The 19827-nt window shown below is 34.8% G+C and overlaps 1 protein-coding gene across 5 annotated transcripts in view; it reads right to left on the bottom strand.

Annotated features, from left to right (window-relative positions):
* Positions 1–19827, bottom strand: part of CCDC88A (coiled-coil and HOOK domain protein 88A) — a 117227-nt gene that overhangs the window by 55491 nt on the left and 41909 nt on the right. For all 5 annotated transcript variants that reach the window (XM_088796160.1, XM_074331998.2, XM_088796161.1 and 2 more), the window contains exons 6-9: positions 18039–18122; positions 16328–16468; positions 10503–10675; positions 4168–4249 (exon numbers count right to left, since the gene is read on the bottom strand). In XM_088796160.1, coding sequence (XP_088652286.1) covers positions 4168–4249; positions 10503–10675; positions 16328–16468; positions 18039–18122 — 480 coding nt within the window. The remainder of the gene's footprint in view (positions 1–4167; positions 4250–10502; positions 10676–16327; positions 16469–18038; positions 18123–19827) is intronic.

The following is a 19827-nucleotide window of genomic DNA, read 5'->3' as shown; positions in this document are numbered from 1 at the left end:
CTGGATACATTATTCTTGGCTGGCAATTTCTGTCTTTTAGTAATTTGAACATTTGATTCTACTCCCTCCTAACTTGTAGAGTTTCTGCTGAAAAATCTGATAATCTAATGGGCTTTCCTTTACAGGTTACTGTCTTCTTTTATCTAGCGTCCTTGTGATTTTTTTTTTGGCATTAATTTTTGAGTTTCAATATAATGTGCCTTGGAGAAGGCATTTTCAGACTCAAATAATTATGTTCTGTTTGTTTCTTGGATTCAAGGATCCAGTTCTTTCCATAGGTTTGTGATGCTCTCGTCCACTGTTTGTTTGAATAGGCTCTCTGTTCCCTCTCCCTCTCCTCCCCATCTGGTATACTCATTATTCTTATATTGCTCTTTCTGACGGAGTCAGATAGCTCATGTAGAGTTCTTTCATTTCTTTTAACTCTCAAGTCTCTCTCTTCTTCGATCTGTGTCATTTCCAGATTTATATCTTCAATATCATGCCTTCCTTCCTCCACCACGTCAGCTCTATTGTCTAAGCTTGCTATTTCATTCTTCATCTTTTTTCTTTTTTCTTTTTGAGTTCTTCACCTCCAGAATTTGTATTTGCTTCTTTTTAAAAGTTCAGTCTCTGGTAAAGTATTCATTTTGTTTGTTGATTTTATTTCTGAGTTCATTAAACTGTCTGAGTTATCCTGCATCTCATTTTTTTCCCCAGAACTGCTATCTTGCATTCTCTGCCATTTAAGTCACATATTTCTATGTCCTTAAATTTCTTTTCTGGATATTTTTCATTTTATTTCTGAGGTGCCTTGTTATCTTGGTTGTTCACGGTATCTGATGGATTATTTCTCTGCCTAAAGCATCTATGAGAGTGAATTCTGCAACAGGTTGTTAAGAAGAGGTCTTTCTTTGGTTTTCCAGTAGGTGGTGCTGAAGTATTTTATTCTGTCTTGGAATGCTCCAGCTGACTTTTCAGGTATGTGCTGGGCAGTGGGAGATCCCTTGTATTCCCTGGTCATGGAATACAGGTCACCTTGGTCTCAGCACCACCCCTGTGGGAGAATTTGGTTGTCAATGGGGTTGTAAGTCCCTGAAATCCCAATGAGGCTCCTGCAGCCAGATGCAGAGTTGCACTTCCTGACCTGTCTAAAGTGCCCCAGCTGGGATCAGCTACTAAGGGTGGGGGAGGGTGAGCTGGGAGAGGTCGTTGGTGTTTTTGGCTTTGCTCTCCTCCCAGTAATGGTGACTGCCAGACCTCAGCTGCCTCCTCTGTATCTCCAACCTTTTCACTGGGATTAGCCACAGTGTGCAACTGTCGCTCAGGAACTGTCTCTCCAGTTCTCAGAGCTGTAGATATTCTGGTTTGTAACCTGACCCTCACTGCTACTGTTTCTTCTGAGGTCCACTGCTAGCTCTGAGATGGTGCAGGGAGAATTCTGGGAGAGTGAAGGGAGGTGGCCAGGCTCCGTAGCTTTGTTTTTCTGCCTTGCCTGGCAATGTCGGCCGCTAACACACAGCTGTCGCACTTCTTTATTCTGCCTCTGCCCCAAGAGCTGGGTTTAGCTGTGTTATATGCTGATCACTCATGCAGGAATGCTCAGGGCCTCAGAGAGTATACCTGAAGTCTGAATCCTTCCCTCTTCCAAGACCCGCAGAGCTCTGGGTTGTGTCTCTGGCACCAGTCTCTGCTCTTCTCCCTTGCCTCCTCCCATTTGCCCCAATTCACCCACCTTCATATGTTTCATTGTATGGATATCTCAGATGTGTTTGTGTGTTGTGCAGGGAATCCTTTGTTGAATTACAGCTGTTTAACTTGTATCTTCAAGGGGAAAGGTCAAGGGGACCCCTCATGCCACCATGCTTCTGACCTTATTACTTCCATTTTTTATCTTCTCCCTCCCGCCCCCCTTCTTCTCCTTAAAGAAGTTCCTTTAACATTTCTTGTAATACTGGTTTGGTGGTGATGAACTCCTTTAGCTTTTTTGGACGCTCTTTACCACTCCTTTGTTTCTAAATGATAGCTCTGCTAGACAAAGTACTATTGGTTGTTGGCCCTTGCTTTTCATCACTTTGAATATTTCATGCCAATAGCCTCTGGCCTGCAAAGTTTCTGTTGAGAAAACAGCTGAGAGTCTTATGGGAGCTCCCCTGTAGGTAACTGTTTTTCTCTTGCTGCTTTTAAGAGTCTCTCTTTGTCTTTAATCTTTGGCATTTTAATTATGATGTATGGTGTAGGTCTCTTTGAGTTCATCTTGTTTGGGACTCTCTGTGCTTTCTGGGTTTGTATGTCTATTTCCTTCACCAGGATAGGAAAGTTTTCTATCATTATTTCTTCAAACAGGTTTTCAATTCCTCACTCTTGCTCTTCTCCTTCTCGTACCCCTCTCATGCAAATTTTGTTACGCTTGATGTCCCAGCAGCCCCTTAAACTATCCTCATTTTTATAGATTCTTTTTTCTTTTTGCTTTTCTGATTGGGTGTTTTCTGCTACCTTATCTTCCAAATCGCTGACTTGATCTTCTGCTTAACCTAATCTACTGCTGATTCCTTCTAATGTATTCTTCATATCAGTTATTGTCTTCTTTTTTTTTGACTGGTTCTTTATATTTTCTATCTGCATTTTTTTGGTTTGTTTCCTATCTCTTTGTTGAAGTTCTCCCTGAGATCACTGAGCATCCTTATAACCAGTGTTTTGAATGCTGTGTCTGGTAGATTGCTTGTCTCCATTTTGTTTAGCTCTTTTTCTGGACCTTTGTTCTGCTCTTTTATTTGGGATACGTTTCTTGTGTCCCAAAATTTTGGCTACCTCCCTGTGTTTGTTTCTATGTATTAGGTAGAGCTTCTATGTCTCCCAGTCTTAGTTGAGTGGCTCTATTTAGTAGGTGTCCTGCAGGGCCCAGTGGAATAGTCTCTCTGGTCACCTGAGCTGCGTACTCCAGGTGTCTCCCTTGTGTGGATTGTGTGTGCCCTCCTGTTGTAGTTGAGCCTTGGTTGCTGTTTGCACATCAGTGTTGACCCTCAGACTCACTAGTTGTAAGAACTGCCTGTAACTATAGTAGAGGAGCTGTTGTGCAGAGGCTGACCCTGTGGAGATGGACTCAATTTAGTAGTGCTCTGGTGCCTGCTGAGTTCGTCTTTTGGGTGTGTCGTTTGTAGAGGTGTTGCATGGTGCTCTGGTGTGGTCTGAAGGTGGCCACCAGGTGTGTTGGTTTTGAGGCCTCTTAGGAGGGGCTCTGGTGCAGGCAAATGTCAGCCACTGCCTGTGCACTGCCTGCTGCCATTTGGTATGAGCTACAAAGTGTTCTGCAGATGGCTGCCACTTGTGCTAGGTTTGGAGGTGCCTGGGATAGGAAAAGCTACAAACAGAGACCAGCCGCCAATAGTGCCAGGCTTGGGGCATGCCAAGGCCAGATGCTGCTTGTTTGGGGTTTGTGAACCTTTGACAGATTTTAGGAAAGTCTTCAGCATGAGACGAGACATGTTAAAGCCACTGGAAATGGCTGGGTGGACCTGCAAGTTGGGTGGGGTAAGGTTTCAGAGAATCAACAGGGTGGGGAGAAATATGTTAGCCAGGTTGATGTAGACTCAGATATGGCACCTGCCTGCATCTGCTCGATGGGTGAGGGGAGGGACAACAAAGGAACAATGGCTCTGCTAATACTTAAAAGAAGTGAATTCTTAAGCAATTTTGGTTCAAGATGAAAAAGACAAAGCTTTAGTAAAACAAAAATTTTTTAAAGTAAAAGGGTTTGATCTTATTAGTAGGAAAGAATGGAAAATTAAAAAGCATTCTCTCATATACAAGTTAACACAAAGCACTATGAGAAAGTAGAGACCTAGGGAGATACACATATGCAGTATAATTTACAGTAGAGTTGTTCCAGCTTCCAAGTCCACAGAAGCCAATTATATAAAAAAAGAGAAACTTATAACTGTCCCAGTTCTAAGAACCTCCTCTGAATCTTAGCAAAGTTTAAATAGCACTGATGTAGAATAAAGAAAAGTCCAAAGACCTTGATTTCCACTTTGGCTGTGACATTGCTGAAGACAAAAACTGAAAAGGCATAAGATCTCTTTAGGTCTCAGTTAAATGCATAAAGCATTAAGGTAAAGGTTATAAATTATACGGAGAAAAACCAATTCCCGATTACTTATTAGTCCTATATAAGTTCCAGGTACAAACCTCTTGCTGCAGCCTTTTTAGTTCTATTTCCATTTGCTCAAGTTCTTGTTTACAGTCCAGCAACTGTTCAGTCTTTTCCTCCCTTAAATGCAAATATATTTATTAAAGCATAAGCTTACTGCTTTAAAAAACTATGATCATCATCTGCATTAATACAAATGCATTATCAGTAATAAGTATCTAGTTGAACACAGTATTAGCCATGACTCCAACCCAGGGGAAAAAGACAAAGAAATGGTATTAGGAATTTATATGATTAGTTACCATCTATCAAACTCCTCCTAAAGTTCTGCAAAGGTGAACCTTAATGATTAACATCCTCATAGTTCATAAAATAGTTTCTCTCTCTTCATTTTTCCTGACATCCCCCATTCTCATTCTCCTTTCTCTTTCTCCATCTCTCCCTCACTGCATAGTCAAAGACAAATAAGCTAGAGAGTTTTTAGGCATGGAAGTACTATCTGTGTCTGAAACTTATAAGGGTCTCCTAACTATTTTCAACATTTACAATGGCTGATAGGAAATTATACACTGCCAGATGCCTAAAATCTTTACAACTCTATTGGTTTCTTCCCTGAAGTCTATAAACATCTTTAAATTTCTATCTTTCTCTTTACACTGCTTTACTTCTAACTCCCATTTTCTATCTCCCCTTCAGAGTCAAGCTCCTCCAAGTAAAGTTTTCACTCACTATCTCTACTTTTCCACCCTGTTCTTTAATAAAAAAAAAAAAGTAAATGTTCATCGTAGAAACCCATCTGCTGTTGACCTCGCCTCATACCCATACATTTTTCAAAATCGTAATTTTTAATGGAGAAATACTCCCTTTGGTAGAGGAACCATAATGAATTTACTTAAGTGGACTCATTTTTCACTATAATAAACATTGTTTTTGTAAATGAATTCATTATACGTAAAACCATGTGTATTTCAGAACATATTTCTAAAAGTACATTACAGGTTTAAAGGTACTAGACATATACTGTCAAACTGCCCTCCAGAAAGGTCATTATCAATTTATAATGCAACAGCAGAGGCTAAAAGTGCCTATATTTGTAACAATTTAACAACTGAAAAGTGCTATCACTGTTCTAATTTGCATTTATTTGAATACTAGGAAAGGATAGTTTTGTTTTCTTATGCTTGTGCCAGATATTTCTTACAAGTATTTCTTTATAGATACTTGAACGTTCTTTAAAAAGCTATAAACAAATTCTGTTTTTTACTGTGATAACATTATATAACATAAAAGTGCAATTTTAACCATTTTTAAGTGTACAATTCAGTGGCATTAATTACATTTACAATGTTGTTAAACTATCACTACTATCATTCTCAAAACTTTTAATCACTCCAAACACAAACTCTGTACCCAGTAAGCAATAACTGTCCAATTCCTCCAGCCCCTACCTCTAATTTACTTTCTTTTTCTCTGAATTTGCCTATTAAAGATATTTTATTTAAGTAGAATCATACAATATTTGTTTTTTGTATTTGATTTCTCACTTAGCAAATTGTTTTCCATCTATTTTGTAGCAGGTATCAAAATTTCATCCCTTTTTTGGCTGAATAATATTCCATCATATGCCTATATCACATTTTGTTTACTCATTCATGGACACTTGCGTTGTTTTCACCTTTTGGCTATTGTGAATAACACTGCTATGAACAATGGCATACAAAAAGCTGTTTGAGTCCCTGTTTTAAATTTTGGGGGGATATAACTAGGAATGGAATTGCAGGGTTATAGGAAAATTCTATGTTTCATTTTTTAAGGAATATTGTCAATGCTTTTAATTTTGCTTATTTTTTTCTGGTTGTTCATATACTTAACATTTTTTATACAACTAGAGCAACTACCTTTTATAAATACTTCTTTTACTTTTGTGTAAAGCTCTTCCCTACCTAGAGAACAAATATATACTCATCTAAATATTTTTGGTTCTTTCAGGATTCTTTCTTTTTTTTTTTTTAACTTTTATTTATTTTAAGTGTGTTTTTCCAGGACTCATCAGCTCCAAGTCAAGTATTTCATTTTTTATATTTAGCTCTTTAACCCATCTGAAAGTCACTTGGTGGAAGTGAGATGTAAATTTAAATAAGTTTTCTAAAAGGAGTTATCCAGAAGTTTAAGCTTCATTAATAAAGTAATTCCCTTTGTGCATCCACTTAACATTTTATCTACAGGAAAAAGGCTTCCATCCACACCTCCCAGATGACATTGTTTTTCATAGTCAATTACCTCCTTATTGCCAAATACAGTGGATTATTTTCTGGTCTTTCTAGGGAGTTTAACACAGTTAACTTCATTCTTCCTCCTGACACTCTCTCTCCTTTAGCTTCTATGACTTCACACGCTTAGGTTTCCTACTTCTTCACATATTAATTCTCTGACCCTTTTGCTGATTTCATGTTTTGGGCCCATCTTCTGGCGAACAATTATCAAGCTCTCATTATCTGTGCTAAGTAATTTTGCTAGGCACTTGACACTTTCCCAAGCACAGAATCCTTACAAGAGCCCTCTAAAGAAATAATAGCAGTGATAGCAGCTTACATTTATTGAGCATTTATGTATTAGACATTGTTCACTTTACATATTTACCTCACACAACAATCCTACAGTAAGCACAATTATTATTCCTACTTAATAGGCTAGGAAACCAAGCAGCTTTATAGAGATTAAGTAACTTGGCCACAATCACTCAGTTAAGAAGTGTTGAGCCAGGATCCACACTCAGGCAGTATACATCTAAAGCTAATGAGCTTGATCATATGCTGTATCTCTCTACAGTACATATTATAAGTCTCATTTTATGGATGAAGAAACAGTAACATGGCTAATAAAAGGTAAAGTCTGCCCATAACTACTTAAATACCTTTTTAATGTTTGTGTTCTTCAAATTACATCGTTCTCATTCTTCACCTCCTGGACAGTCTTATCCACTCCCAAGGTTGCAACTACTTACCTGCTGCATATTATTCTGCATCAGTATTCTAGTGACCCCAAATTTGTATTATGTGTTACAGACCAGAGAGTCAATAATCCAATGATCGTCTCCAGAGAGATATTTCTAGGGTACCTCAAACTAAAGATATCAAAAGCTAAATTTGTCTTTTAGCTTAATCTTATTCCTCTCTCTTATATTACAAGTGAACAGCATCACTATTCAAATAGACCATGACAATAGCAAACTAGGAATTATATCAAAGACCCTGCCTTCTCCCTTATCTCCTTTCCAACTTCATTGTTACAATCTTAAATCAGGCCCACACCACTTCTTGCCTGGACTGTCCTTCACTCCACTTTCACACTGCCACCAGAATTTATTTTTTCTATTTGGACACTTACTAAGAGTCAGCCACTAGGCTAGTATCTCTTTATTAAAACATAAATCTGATCTTGTAACTATGCAAAAAACTTCAGTTGGTCCCCACTGTTTAAAGCCCAAATTTCTGAGTACTGCATATATGACCATCCACATATCCACTTCATTTTCAACTTCATTACCCTTCCTTATACCCTATTGAACTTGTTGCACGTCCCTCTGCTTAGAATACATAATTGAGCATTTTCAACCTAGTTAATGTCTAACATCAATGGAAATGTGACTATCTATATTCCTGATACCACTCCCTTTTGTCTCCTAACTCAGGAGCGACAAAAACTCCTGTGGGTTTCAACTGCAGGCTACACAGACTTTGAATACACTTTGTTTCATATTACTTCACTGATCTGCTTAAAAATGTACCTCATAAGTCAATTTAAAAATGGACAAAGGATCTGAATAGACATTTCTCCAAAGAAAATATTTAAATGGCCAATAAGCACAGAAAAAGATGCTCAACATCATTAGTCATCAGTGAAATGCAAGTCAAAACCACAATGAGATATCACTTCCCACTAGGATGGCTATAACCATGATGGTGGATAATAATAGATATTGGTGAAAATATGGAGAAACTGGTGCCTTCATATGTTGCTGGTGGAAATGTAAAATGGTGCAACCAAATAGTGACAGTTCCTCAAAAGGTTAAACAGAACTACCTCATGACCCAGCATTTCTACTCCTTGGTATACACCCTATAGAACTGAAAACGTATGTCCACACAAACATGTGCACATGAATGTTCACAGGAGCATTATACATAAGAGCCAAAAAAAGTAAACAATCCAAATGCCCCATCAACTGGTAAGTCAGCAACCAAAATGTGGTCTATCCATATAATGGAATCTTTTTCAACCATAAAAAAGGAATGAAGTACTGATAAACACTACAACTTGGATGAACCTTAATAACATTATGCTAAGTGAAAGAAGCCAATCACAAAAGACCACATCATGCATGATTCCATTTATATGAAATGTCCAGAATAGGCAAACCCATGAAAAAAGAAAGTATATTAGTGTTTGCCAGGAGTCAGGGCAAAGATGGATAGGGAGTGACTGCTAATAGGTATGGGGTTCCTTTTTGGGGCGAAGAAAATGTCTTGCAATTAGATAGTGTATGATGGTTGCTCTACTCTATATATTAAAAATCACTAAACTGTACACTTTAAAAGGTTAAATTTCCTGATATGTGAATTATATCTCAACAAAAGCTGTTATTTAAAAACAGAACAATTTCTTTTTTTAAAAAAAAAAAACCTCTTTGAAAACTTAGTACCAACGGAGACAGAAAATTTAATAAAGTTTTTGGTAGTGTTAACTACTGCATAAAAATAAAATTTATAAGGAATTACTTCTTCCAACCAAATTGCCAATATTTTTATTCTGTATGTTAATAAATCAAAAGCAATTTTATTATGTTATACCACCCATAAGTATGTAATTAGTTAATTTGTATGTTCTCATTACAATTATTTATTTCCATTAGGTCTACGGCAACCTGAACTATTTTTATCCATCCTGTCTTCCATACTTCATCACTTTAGTAAAGATCTGTCCCAGCAAAAAGACTTAAAACAAATGTTAATAGAAGAAATCCAACAAGGAAACATATTTTCAAAGGACAACAAAGACATTATATGGTATCTGATGATAATTAATAGGAATAGTTGCTATATTTGGAATATTTATTTATTTATTTATTTATTTAAAATATTCATTTTTTCCAATCAGCATATGAAACCAAACTTTATCATTCTCTTTAGGTTGTCTGGAATTTTAATACACTCCATGGCCAAGTAAATTTTATTTAAAATCAAATTCTAATATAGTGCAAAATGATAAATGAATTCACAACCATTACTGCAGCTCTAATTGCATGCTTTATCTAAAGACTGGAGAAGATTGTGCTAAATTATATGGAATGAACTAGTGTTCACTGTTTAGGCTATCCATTAACTGCCAGTCAAACTAATAACAGCAATCTCTTCCCTAATTTTCCTGGTGCAGCTGTTTATAGAATATCCTGGGCGTGTTCACTTCAATAGATATATAATAATGCAGACATCCACAATGAAAGCTGTATTTTTTTGTTTTCAAATTTTTCTATAGACTATATTTTTTTCTACCTTGCATATTCAATCACTTTCTTAAACCAACGACTTTAAATAATCAGTAAATAAACTTAATTGCTAGATTGTGGCTTTAAATTTAAAATCTACACTGTAAAACCCAAATTCTAGGAAAACAAACCAAAAAAGGAAAAAGTCAAAAACACAAAAATCCTTTGTTCTTTTCAAAGTGCAAAATAAGTCTCCAGCAGAGATTGGTCATATCTTCACATGTGATTCACCAAGGAATGCCTATGTGACATTTATACTGACTTTTCTGCAATGATCTTTGCAAGTTAAATAAATTTCACCAGCACTAACCAATCTGAATATTTACCATCTCTAAGTACATGAATCAGGCATTTCAATTACTCAATGCAGGAGACACACACACAAAATTAATTTTTTGTAATACCAAATGCCAACAATTCGATCTTTTATAACATTAATTTTAAAAGAGCTAACTAAACTTATTGATCTGCACCAGTGGTTGCCAGGATTTCGATTTTAAGAATGTAAAAATAAAAAAAATTAAGCAGATCCCAATTTGCCAAGGAATAACATTATTTTATAAAAGAAAGACATTTTAACACTAGACACATAGGACGAACATAAAACCAGAATAAAGGGCATCCTTTAAACTGGTAAGATTAAGCATTTGAAAAACTTTATGCCTTATGCCAGTCTCCTAATTTTTCTCATTTTGGCAAAAACTAGTAAAAACTTGACATGGGTTAGCAATTGGGAACTACTATCCATATACCATACGACTAAAAATATTGTTTAGGTAACCTTTGTGACCATATAAATTCAATCAGCCTTGAAAATAAGCAACTTACAATTCCTGCCGAAGCCTTCTTATCTTGGCCTTGGCATCTGCCAGTTCCACTGACAGATGTTGTCGACTTTCTGTTCGTTTCATGCCTGGAGAACCACAGGGTGATTGTGCAGATGAAGAGGCATGGGGTAGGAAATGAAGACCATCTCGTTCTTCAGAGAGTTCTATAATAGTCTGAGGAAATGTGGAAATAAACACAGAATCACTTTTAGTATTCTACATATCAAAGAACTCAACACATCAACACTATTCACTGAGTCTACTAGGTACTATACAATATCGAAAAAGATTCATCAAAATATCTTAACTTCATCATATTTAGCTGTCATTTTTAAAAGTTTGGTTCAATAGTTCATGGATAAGCTATTTAGTAGATAACAATAGAAGACTTAATACTTTTTTCTTAGTTTTTTATTTTTTTTATTTTAAGTGTGGTTTCCCAGGACCTATCAGCTCCAAGTCAAGTAGTTGTTTCAATCTAGTTGTGGAGGGCGCAGCTCACAGTGGCCCATGTGGGGATCGAACCGGCAATGTTGTTAAAAGCACCATGCTCTAACCAACTGAGCTAACCAGCCGCCCTTTCTTAGTTTTTAACAAAATCAATTGTGGTAAAATAAGTAGACCAGATGGCAATGGTTGGAAAGTCACAGAAGACTTGTTGACATAGAAAAGAAATTAATCCAAGAGTGATTATGTCTACAACTATGCTGTCCAATATGGTAGCCAGTAGACAAGCGGCTATTTAAGTAAAAATTTAAAAAGTTAGAAAGATAGTTCCTTAATCACACTAGCCACATTTCAAGTGTATAACAGCCACATGTAGCTAGTGGTTACTTTTTGGACAGTGCAGCAATACAATCTTGCCATCATGGCAGAACTGGACAACAATGCACTGGAATTGTAAACAGGGACTCAGAGAGACCAAACAGAACCTCAGAAGTTAAGTTCAATCTCTTAATTCTGTAGGTAAGGTAACGGAGGCACAGACACTGATTTGTCCATGATCAGACAATTAGCTGGTAGCAATGTCAAGACTCCAGGCCAGTCTCTTGACTCCATACCCTATACGCTCTCTTTCTCTGCTATAGTAGTTCCAATCTGCTTCCCATCTCAGTGCTTCTTTTACTCTTTTCTCTAGAGACCCTCCATGGGACACAAATCTCCCTCTATTTATCCTAATCTAAACTTTAAGGGCTTTTTAACCTACATGTACCTCACTCAATCATATTTGCTCTATTCCCGTAATTTTCCTTTTATTGGAAAATTCTCTTATTCTAAACCAATTTCTCAGCTTTCCCCCCAAACTTCTCAGGCAAACAGAAACTGTCTTCTACAGCAATTTCAACTGTCCTTCTATTCCAGATAAAATGGGTGGGATTACCACCATGGGACCATGAAATCACCATCCTTGTTTTTCATCACCAAGTCTTATATCACCCTCAATGAATCATTATTTTTCCTCTTCTTTTATTTTTTTAAACCTCCCATCAGAATTCATTTCTTTATCTTTGGAATATATTTCAGCACCTGAATGAGAAGGTCTATCCAACTATTGCTTGCACAGATTCCTGTGTTTATTGATAAATCACAGAATGTGATTTCCAAATTCCTTTTCTCTCTACAACTCCACATCCACTCAGTATTTGATATGTACAGGCTTAATCAGTGAGGGAACTATTCCTCTTTTGTGCAATGCCTCCTTTATTAGCATTATTCCCATGTCACTAAACCTATGCCTGAACCTTTAATCATTCAACTGCCCTTTTCGCCCAGCCAGACAGATTTTTCCTGGCTACTATAGAGTTCCTACTCAGCCTGGAACTACAATTAGGACCTTAAACGTCACCCTTACTTTCTAATTTAACAGTACCTAGCTATCTTTGGCTATGGCTCACTCTTCGGGGAAGAAAAGGGAGGACTAATATTTATAGAACTTCTGGCTAGGAAATTTTCCAACAAGATTTCATCTAATACTATAATCTGCAATAGAGTAGTATTAGGTCTATTTTAGACATAAGGAAACTGAGGTTCATATAGATTAAATAACTTAACCAAAGTCACACAACTAATAGTACAACAGGAATTCAAATTTGACTCTAACATAGTATCATTTTTCCTTACCAACCATCAGTTTTTTGTGTTTTTTTTGTTTTGTTTTCCCATTCCGGCTCCAAGGTGATAAAGAACTCTTACGGAAAAACAAACAAAACAAAATACACAGCCCTAACTCAGATCTTGCCATTCATTTTCTTTTTTTTTTTTTTTACGGAGGGTGCAGCTCACAGTGGTCCATACGGGGACTGAACCGGCAACCTTGGAACCTTGGTGTTATTAGCACCATGCTCTAACCAACTGAGCTAACCTGCCACCCCGTTGCCATCCATTTTCAATTAAGCTCTTTCCAATGCCCATCAATCCTTTTATTGAAAATCTTGCTGATTTCCAGGCAAATTCTCCAACAATTGCTACTGTAAATATATTCCCTTTTCTTTACTAAGCCTCCAACTGCAAATAGCCATCATCACTTCCAACAAATGACCTCTCCTCCAACTTGTCAAAGAAACAAAACCACCAGAGAGTCTTAACTCCTCCATTTTTATGTATCTCTTGCTCATAACACATATTCCTTAGTTCTATAACACTTTCAATTGGCTTTCTTCCTCCTTGTTCTTCAAAGATATACAAGTTTCCTCCATATAGGGGGGAAAAGATCACATTTCCATCTTGCTACCCTTCTATTTCTCTTGCAATGCTACTTTTTGAAAAGTAGTTTATGTGTTCACTCACACAACTTTATCCTATCCACTGTGAAAAGTATCACTACTCTTCATAGTAGCTCAGGCTCAATCTTCATGGAGTCAACTTTTATTTGTATATTTTCTTACTATCTCAATTATCTTCCATCTTGCCTTCAACATCTCCTAACTCTAACAATAGTACCACATATACTAAGTGTTTAATAAATATTTTTTTCATGTACAAATAAATTACAATTTAATTATGCTACCTTTTGTTTTTCATTTGCAATATAGTTTTTTTCAGTAAACCAGACACAATCTCTTATACCTCCTTTGTATCTATCATCTTATCCAGCATAGTACTGAACACAAAAAGAACTGCTCAAAATTATTTAACTGATTAACAAAATGGAGAACTCAAGAATAAGTACTGAAGACATATACTACATTTGAACTGACTAGGTGGTAAAATGGAGATATCAAGAGCTTCCAGAAGCCAATGAAAAGAGTACAAAAGAACTATGGCCTGAAAAATCTTTTTAAAAAAGAAAAATAGGAAAGAAACCTTTTACTAAGAATAAAGAGTATCCAAAGGTGTTTTCTATTAAGTATTATGTCAACACTTTGATTTTTCTCTAATGGTGGTAGTTTCTTAAGCTGAAGTCCTCTGAACATTTTCCAAATAATCTGACAGGAAATATCATTAAAGTATAACTTTAATTAAATAAGCCTTCTCTGAACCTTCCAAGTCTGGACATTCCACTAGCAGTTGCAAGTAACATCTTCCTTCAGTAAATTCCTATAGTATTTAGATGTATGTCTTTTTTGGTACTTATCATTTTGAAAATTTTATTACAGTTAGTAATTTTATTAAAATAACTTCCTTATTTGATTGTCACAATCTTTGGTTCTTTTCTGAACGTTTGTCAGTTTGTTGCTCCCAAGTACTCAAGATCTTGCTAAAAAGAAGGTATTTATTAATAGATGTTGAAGAATGAACATAAAAAGATACATCAATGCTAAGAAAAAAATTCAGGTGATCTAATAATTTTACTTATAGAACTCACTGAGGAAAAGAATCAGAGATATACACAGCACACTCATGAATTTAGGCAAAAGGCATTATAATGGTTAGGAACACAAGCATTGGAGTTATTTAACTTCTTGGATTTCAAGTATCTTCACCTATAAAATGGGGTGATTGTGCAGAATAAGAGTATATGATAAACTTATAATACAAAGCTTGGCATAAAATAAACAGTGACAGTAAAGATATTTTAAATTCATTAAAATCTCCTACTTGGTGTTTAGTAAAAGGAAAGGACTGAAGAGATCATTGTTCCACAACATTAATAAAAAAGTGAAGAGTAATTAAACACAGGGTGACCAAATTATACTTTCTAGATTGAAGTGAAACAATTATGACAAAAGAGCAACCAAAATTTAAAAAGTTAAAAAGAAAATCTAAATAAGAATTTGTTTTAATCAAATTAAATGATACAGAATTATTATACTTACATAGTGTTACATTTGTTTAGTATTTCATAATTATTTTAAATTATCTTTTCTAATTAGTCCACTGGTGACCCAACTTGAAAATTTTCCCCCGAGAATTGGTTTGAAACCAGCTAGCAACTTGTTTCCTGAATACCTTATACAAGAGAACGCAACCACTTTTTTTTCCTTGTTAGAAGAACAAATTCAACCAAAATGGCTAATCAGGCAGGATTTTAAAAGGTTTTTCAAACAATCACTGTATTTAGTGTTTATTATTCCTTTTAGTTTTAACACAGATCATGTAATAACAAGTATTCTGTTCACATTTCTCCAATGTACTCCATCCCATATTAGTCAGTGCATGTGAGATCAATTTTACATGTCTATCAATCATACAAAATCAAAGTATAGATTTTCAGAAATAATTCCTCAGAAGTTGGAGGACACCTTATCAAAATACTTTTAATATCTTGAAATACAGAAGAATGTTCTAGAAAATGAGTAAAGTAGTGAGAAGAAACTAAAATAAAAATACAGCACATGGTTCAAAAATCAGATTGAAAAATGAAACAGAACTCAGTAAGTTTGGTAATATATAGTAGGGATTTTTTTTCAATTCACTCTTTCCTTCCTTTGGGCTATCTTAGCTTTTTAAAAAATGTAATTGTTGCTCTAAAATATTTCTTTATTTCCTATATTTTCTTCTCTTTAAATGCCTGAAGAGAAACTGAAAATTCTCATCAGAATTGAATATACTCTAAAAAGACGTGAAAGTTTTGTTCAGAAAAATAAATCTTTAGGAATTTCTTCTATGTAGTCTTTCATTTGTCCCAAGAGTAATCAAATTCTCTATAAATAGGCTCAAATCTGTCTCCATGTAAATGGAACAAATGATGAAAGCTATACATTTCCCTGAATGGCAGAGTACTTTAGGCTGCTATTAAGAAAATATTACTCATCACCACATGCACTGAAGTCTAGACTCCTCTAAAAATTATAAGCTGCTTTCAGTGAGTGCAGGCAAAAAATCTGGAGCAATTTCACTCTTTTTAAAAAGCAAAGTTCTTCCTTAAAAGAGCTCATAATAATTCTCTTTTTAAAAATCACACCTCATTATACTGACTACAAAAATTTGAGAACTTTTGTGGGACATTTTATTCAGAACACCTGTTATTCTTCTTTTATTAACACTTATTTTTCAACCTCATATGGCAATAAAACTAAGAAATTAACCTTAAGCAAATTCTTATGCATCAAGGCAATGATTTTTCCACTTACATCAACGACATTTTCAGTTTCACACTTTTGTACTGTTGCTAGAGCTACGGGGATGACTTAAAACACACATAGGAACAAAATCAGAATAATAATTTAAAAGGAAAAAAGAAAAGAAAATCTAATTGCAATGTTTACTAGCAATCTGGGGCTCTTACATGTCCGTTCTGGTTCCGTATTGCACACAAAAAAGGACATATAGTACTTTATTACCTGTCCTAAGAAACAGAGGAGTATCAATTCTGAAGTATCTCTGAATTCTACTGTTTTTTTGGGAAAGCAAACTCAGGTAATATACTGAAACAAATTTACAAACCTCTGAATGTTCATCTCTCTCATCTATAAGTCTTTTTAGATGCAATGCCATATTTTTCAAGAGTGGTTCTATTTCCTCCTGAGATATATCAGTCACTTCCATCCACTGCAGATCAAACACATTTTCCTGATTGTGGGTTACCTTTAGAAGAGCAACCAAAACAAACAATTAAAAAATGACTAATACTTTCATTTTAAAATGCACAATATTAGCTCCAATACTACATATCCCATATAATAAAAATATAAAAAGCAAACATGTTTAAAAAAACATTTAAAATTACTGAATAATAAAAAGTCTACAAAAATTATTTTTTAATTCACCTTTAAATGAATTTATATTTATTTTCCAGTCAATTCAAAAGATATTTAATTCAGGGCATTTCTGAAGGAAGGTAATATTGATATGTCTGACAACTGCTTTAATAAAATCAATTAAAACTTTTCTTTAGATAATAGTAAATTTATTGTACTTGAATTCAAAAGTGAAAGTTTTTTAATCCTGTAGGATATATGTTATTGCCCTTCTATTGCCCTTGTTATTGCCCTTGAAAAGCTAAGTCTTTATAGATTCTGAAGATGACACCATCACGGACCCTTAGGAGAAAAGGACTCCCAATATAAAAATTTTTTAAAGAATGAAAAAGTTATATAAGTGAAATACTTATTTCTTGCTTTCCATTTCTCACAGAGATTCTGATATTTTGCTGTAACTTTCACAACAAGCAGCAAAAAATAACATTCTCAAGAATGGTAGCAAATTTAGTAACTTGCAAAACTTAGCATTTATTCAAAATACAATACAAGCCACAAAGCTAGCATAAACAAATACATGTAAAGGGAAATTATCAATAAAACTATATCTTGTAGAGTACTAGTGCGCTTGCTGTTGACAATATTACTGACAAGAAAGCTGGGCGCTATAAATGTTAACTAAAACAAAATATGATCCATAGAAAACAAAGTCATTTAAGTAAGAGACTATTGTAAATACTACCCATTTTCACTATTTAAAGTCTCTCCTTCTCATTAGTTCTATTTCTAACCAACATGCAAAATTTAACATGCTCTATTTCTAAAAAGTCTTGTTACGTACGCAAGATTAAAAGCCCAAGACTGGATAAAAGCAGAGACAGTAGCTATCAAAAGCAATCTAAATAAATTATTTAAATTCAATTTTTTGACACTGCATAATATGTCCTAGATTTAAGTTTTTATATGGATGTTACAAATCACTAATGTGTTTATAATTCAGGTAATATCTTCAATAAAAATTATGCTTGTGTCCATTCATTCAAAAGAAATATCACTGCAATGACAAAATACTAAGGTTATCATCTTACCTAACTTTAGTTTTAAATTATACACAATGATTCACTTTCTGCTGCTTCCATTTACTATACTATTCATTCCGTGCTGTCTAACAAAGACGTACAAGCATACTTCATTCCTCACATAACACTTTTTGCCTATGTCCCTCTGGATAAAGGCAACAGTACATCTGTAGTTAGCACTGTGCCACGTATAAGAGGATTCATTTAAGAAACTATTTCTAAAGAGCAGAAGACAACGTGTCTAAAAGCAGGGTTCATCTATATTTGAGCTTGATTTGTTCTTGCTTATCCCATGACTGTAATTATTTTGGGAGACATACAAATAAATACACCACAAGCTTCATAAAAACTACATAAAAACTGTATACAGGTTATTACCTCTTGAATATGTGCGGCAACTGCTGCTTTTGTATCAAAATCTAAACTTTGAATTCTTTCAATAAATTCTTCTTTTTTCTGACACTAAAAGAAATGAATAAAACAATCATTCATACTTCATAAGGTATAGTTCTTAATATGTTGTAAATAAATAAAAACTCATCAGAGTAAAAAGCTTGGCTATGTTTTGAACAGTACAAAGAGGGTTTTGTTTTTCGGGGTTTTTTGTTTTGTTTTGTTTTTGTTTTCTTGGGGTTTTTTTTGCATTTAAATGGTATCTCTAATATCCTTACCTAATAAAAAGATACCAATTTAGCAATATTTATTTTAAAAACAAGACATTGAAAATCCATACTATTTTGATGCTGTAAAGTTCTAAAGCGGGAAACCATTACACAAACCATCTGAGGTCAGTACAATATTATTATGCTAACTCTACAGAGAAGTAAAGAATCAAGAACTTGTTTCAGGGAGGATAAGTTACTTGCCAAAAAACACAGTGAGTCAGTGGCAGAATTCGGAATACAGCCAAAATGCTCAGTCAGTCTTTGGCTATCATCAAACAACACAGCCTTTCTTCTTGGAAAAAAAATTTTAAGCAATTTTTACTTCAAGCTTACCATTCATTCTCACATCTAAATCCTATCAATCTAATAGAAAAAAACGCTACTTTTGTGTCCCGGTTCAACATTTATAAGGTAACACAGTAAATATTTGATTTATTTATAACATAACACCAAGTTACCAGGGGCAAAATTTAAGAATGTATATACAAGTACAGATGTATCAAATGGAATAAAGGCAACATTTATGTAACTTTTAAAAAGCTTTATATAATTAAAAATATTAAAATGATGCAAACCCAATCTTTTTCTTTCCATTCAGTATTGAATAACAATTTAACATGCACCTTAATCTCTGCCTTCTCTCTACATCTCTTATACTGCAATCCAACTGCAAGTATAACCATATTCTTGCAGCTACCAAATGAGAAGTGCATACAAAATAGACAGCACTGCCTCGTCTAGCTTAGTGGCATCTCCTGGGTCAACTACTGAACACTAGTGAAGACAATATAACAGAAAAATCGGCTCTCTAATCATGAAGAAACGTAGCAAGGTTCTGATTTATACTCTGCACATTTATTATATCAAATCATGACACCCTATTTCTACTGCCATACAATTTAACTTAAACACATTCCCTCAATACAGAAACGTCTATCTATAGCCTGTAAAAACAAAATCACTGGGATGATATAATAACATTTAAAATTAAATTACCAGGAATATATAACTCCTAGCTGTGAATTGGAAGTCAAACACTGGGGGGATGAAATGAAAATTAGTTTAAAAACAAGAAATTTTAGGTTTATGAATAATATTTGACAGGCAAAGTAAGAACAATTAAGAATGACTTTATGGATAAATGTTCTCCAATTTTTTGGGTAGATATCCAGGAGAGGGATTGCTGGGTCATATAGAAATTCTATTCTTAATTTTTTGAGGAACCTCCACACTGCCTTCCACAGCGGCTACACCAGTCTGCATTCCCACCAATAGTGTATGAAGGTTCCTTTTTTTCCACAGCCTCTCCAACACTCGTTACTATTTGTCTTGTTGATGATAGCCATTCTAACTGATATACAACTGAAAACAACAAAGGAACAAGACAGACAAACAAACAAACAAAACCTCATAGACACAGACAATAGTTTAGTGGTTACCAGAGGGTACAGGGGAAGGAGGTGGTAAATGAGGGTAAATGGGATCAAATATATGGTGATAGA

The sequence above is a fragment of the Rhinolophus sinicus genome, chromosome 2 (assembly GCF_057876585.1).
Source record: "Rhinolophus sinicus isolate RSI-liver-muscle chromosome 2, RSI-T2T, whole genome shotgun sequence".
NCBI classification, from domain to species: Eukaryota; Metazoa; Chordata; class Mammalia; order Chiroptera; family Rhinolophidae; genus Rhinolophus; species Rhinolophus sinicus.
The sequence above is the reverse complement of the archived record's forward strand: the minus strand, read 5'-3'. Positions and strand labels throughout refer to the sequence as shown.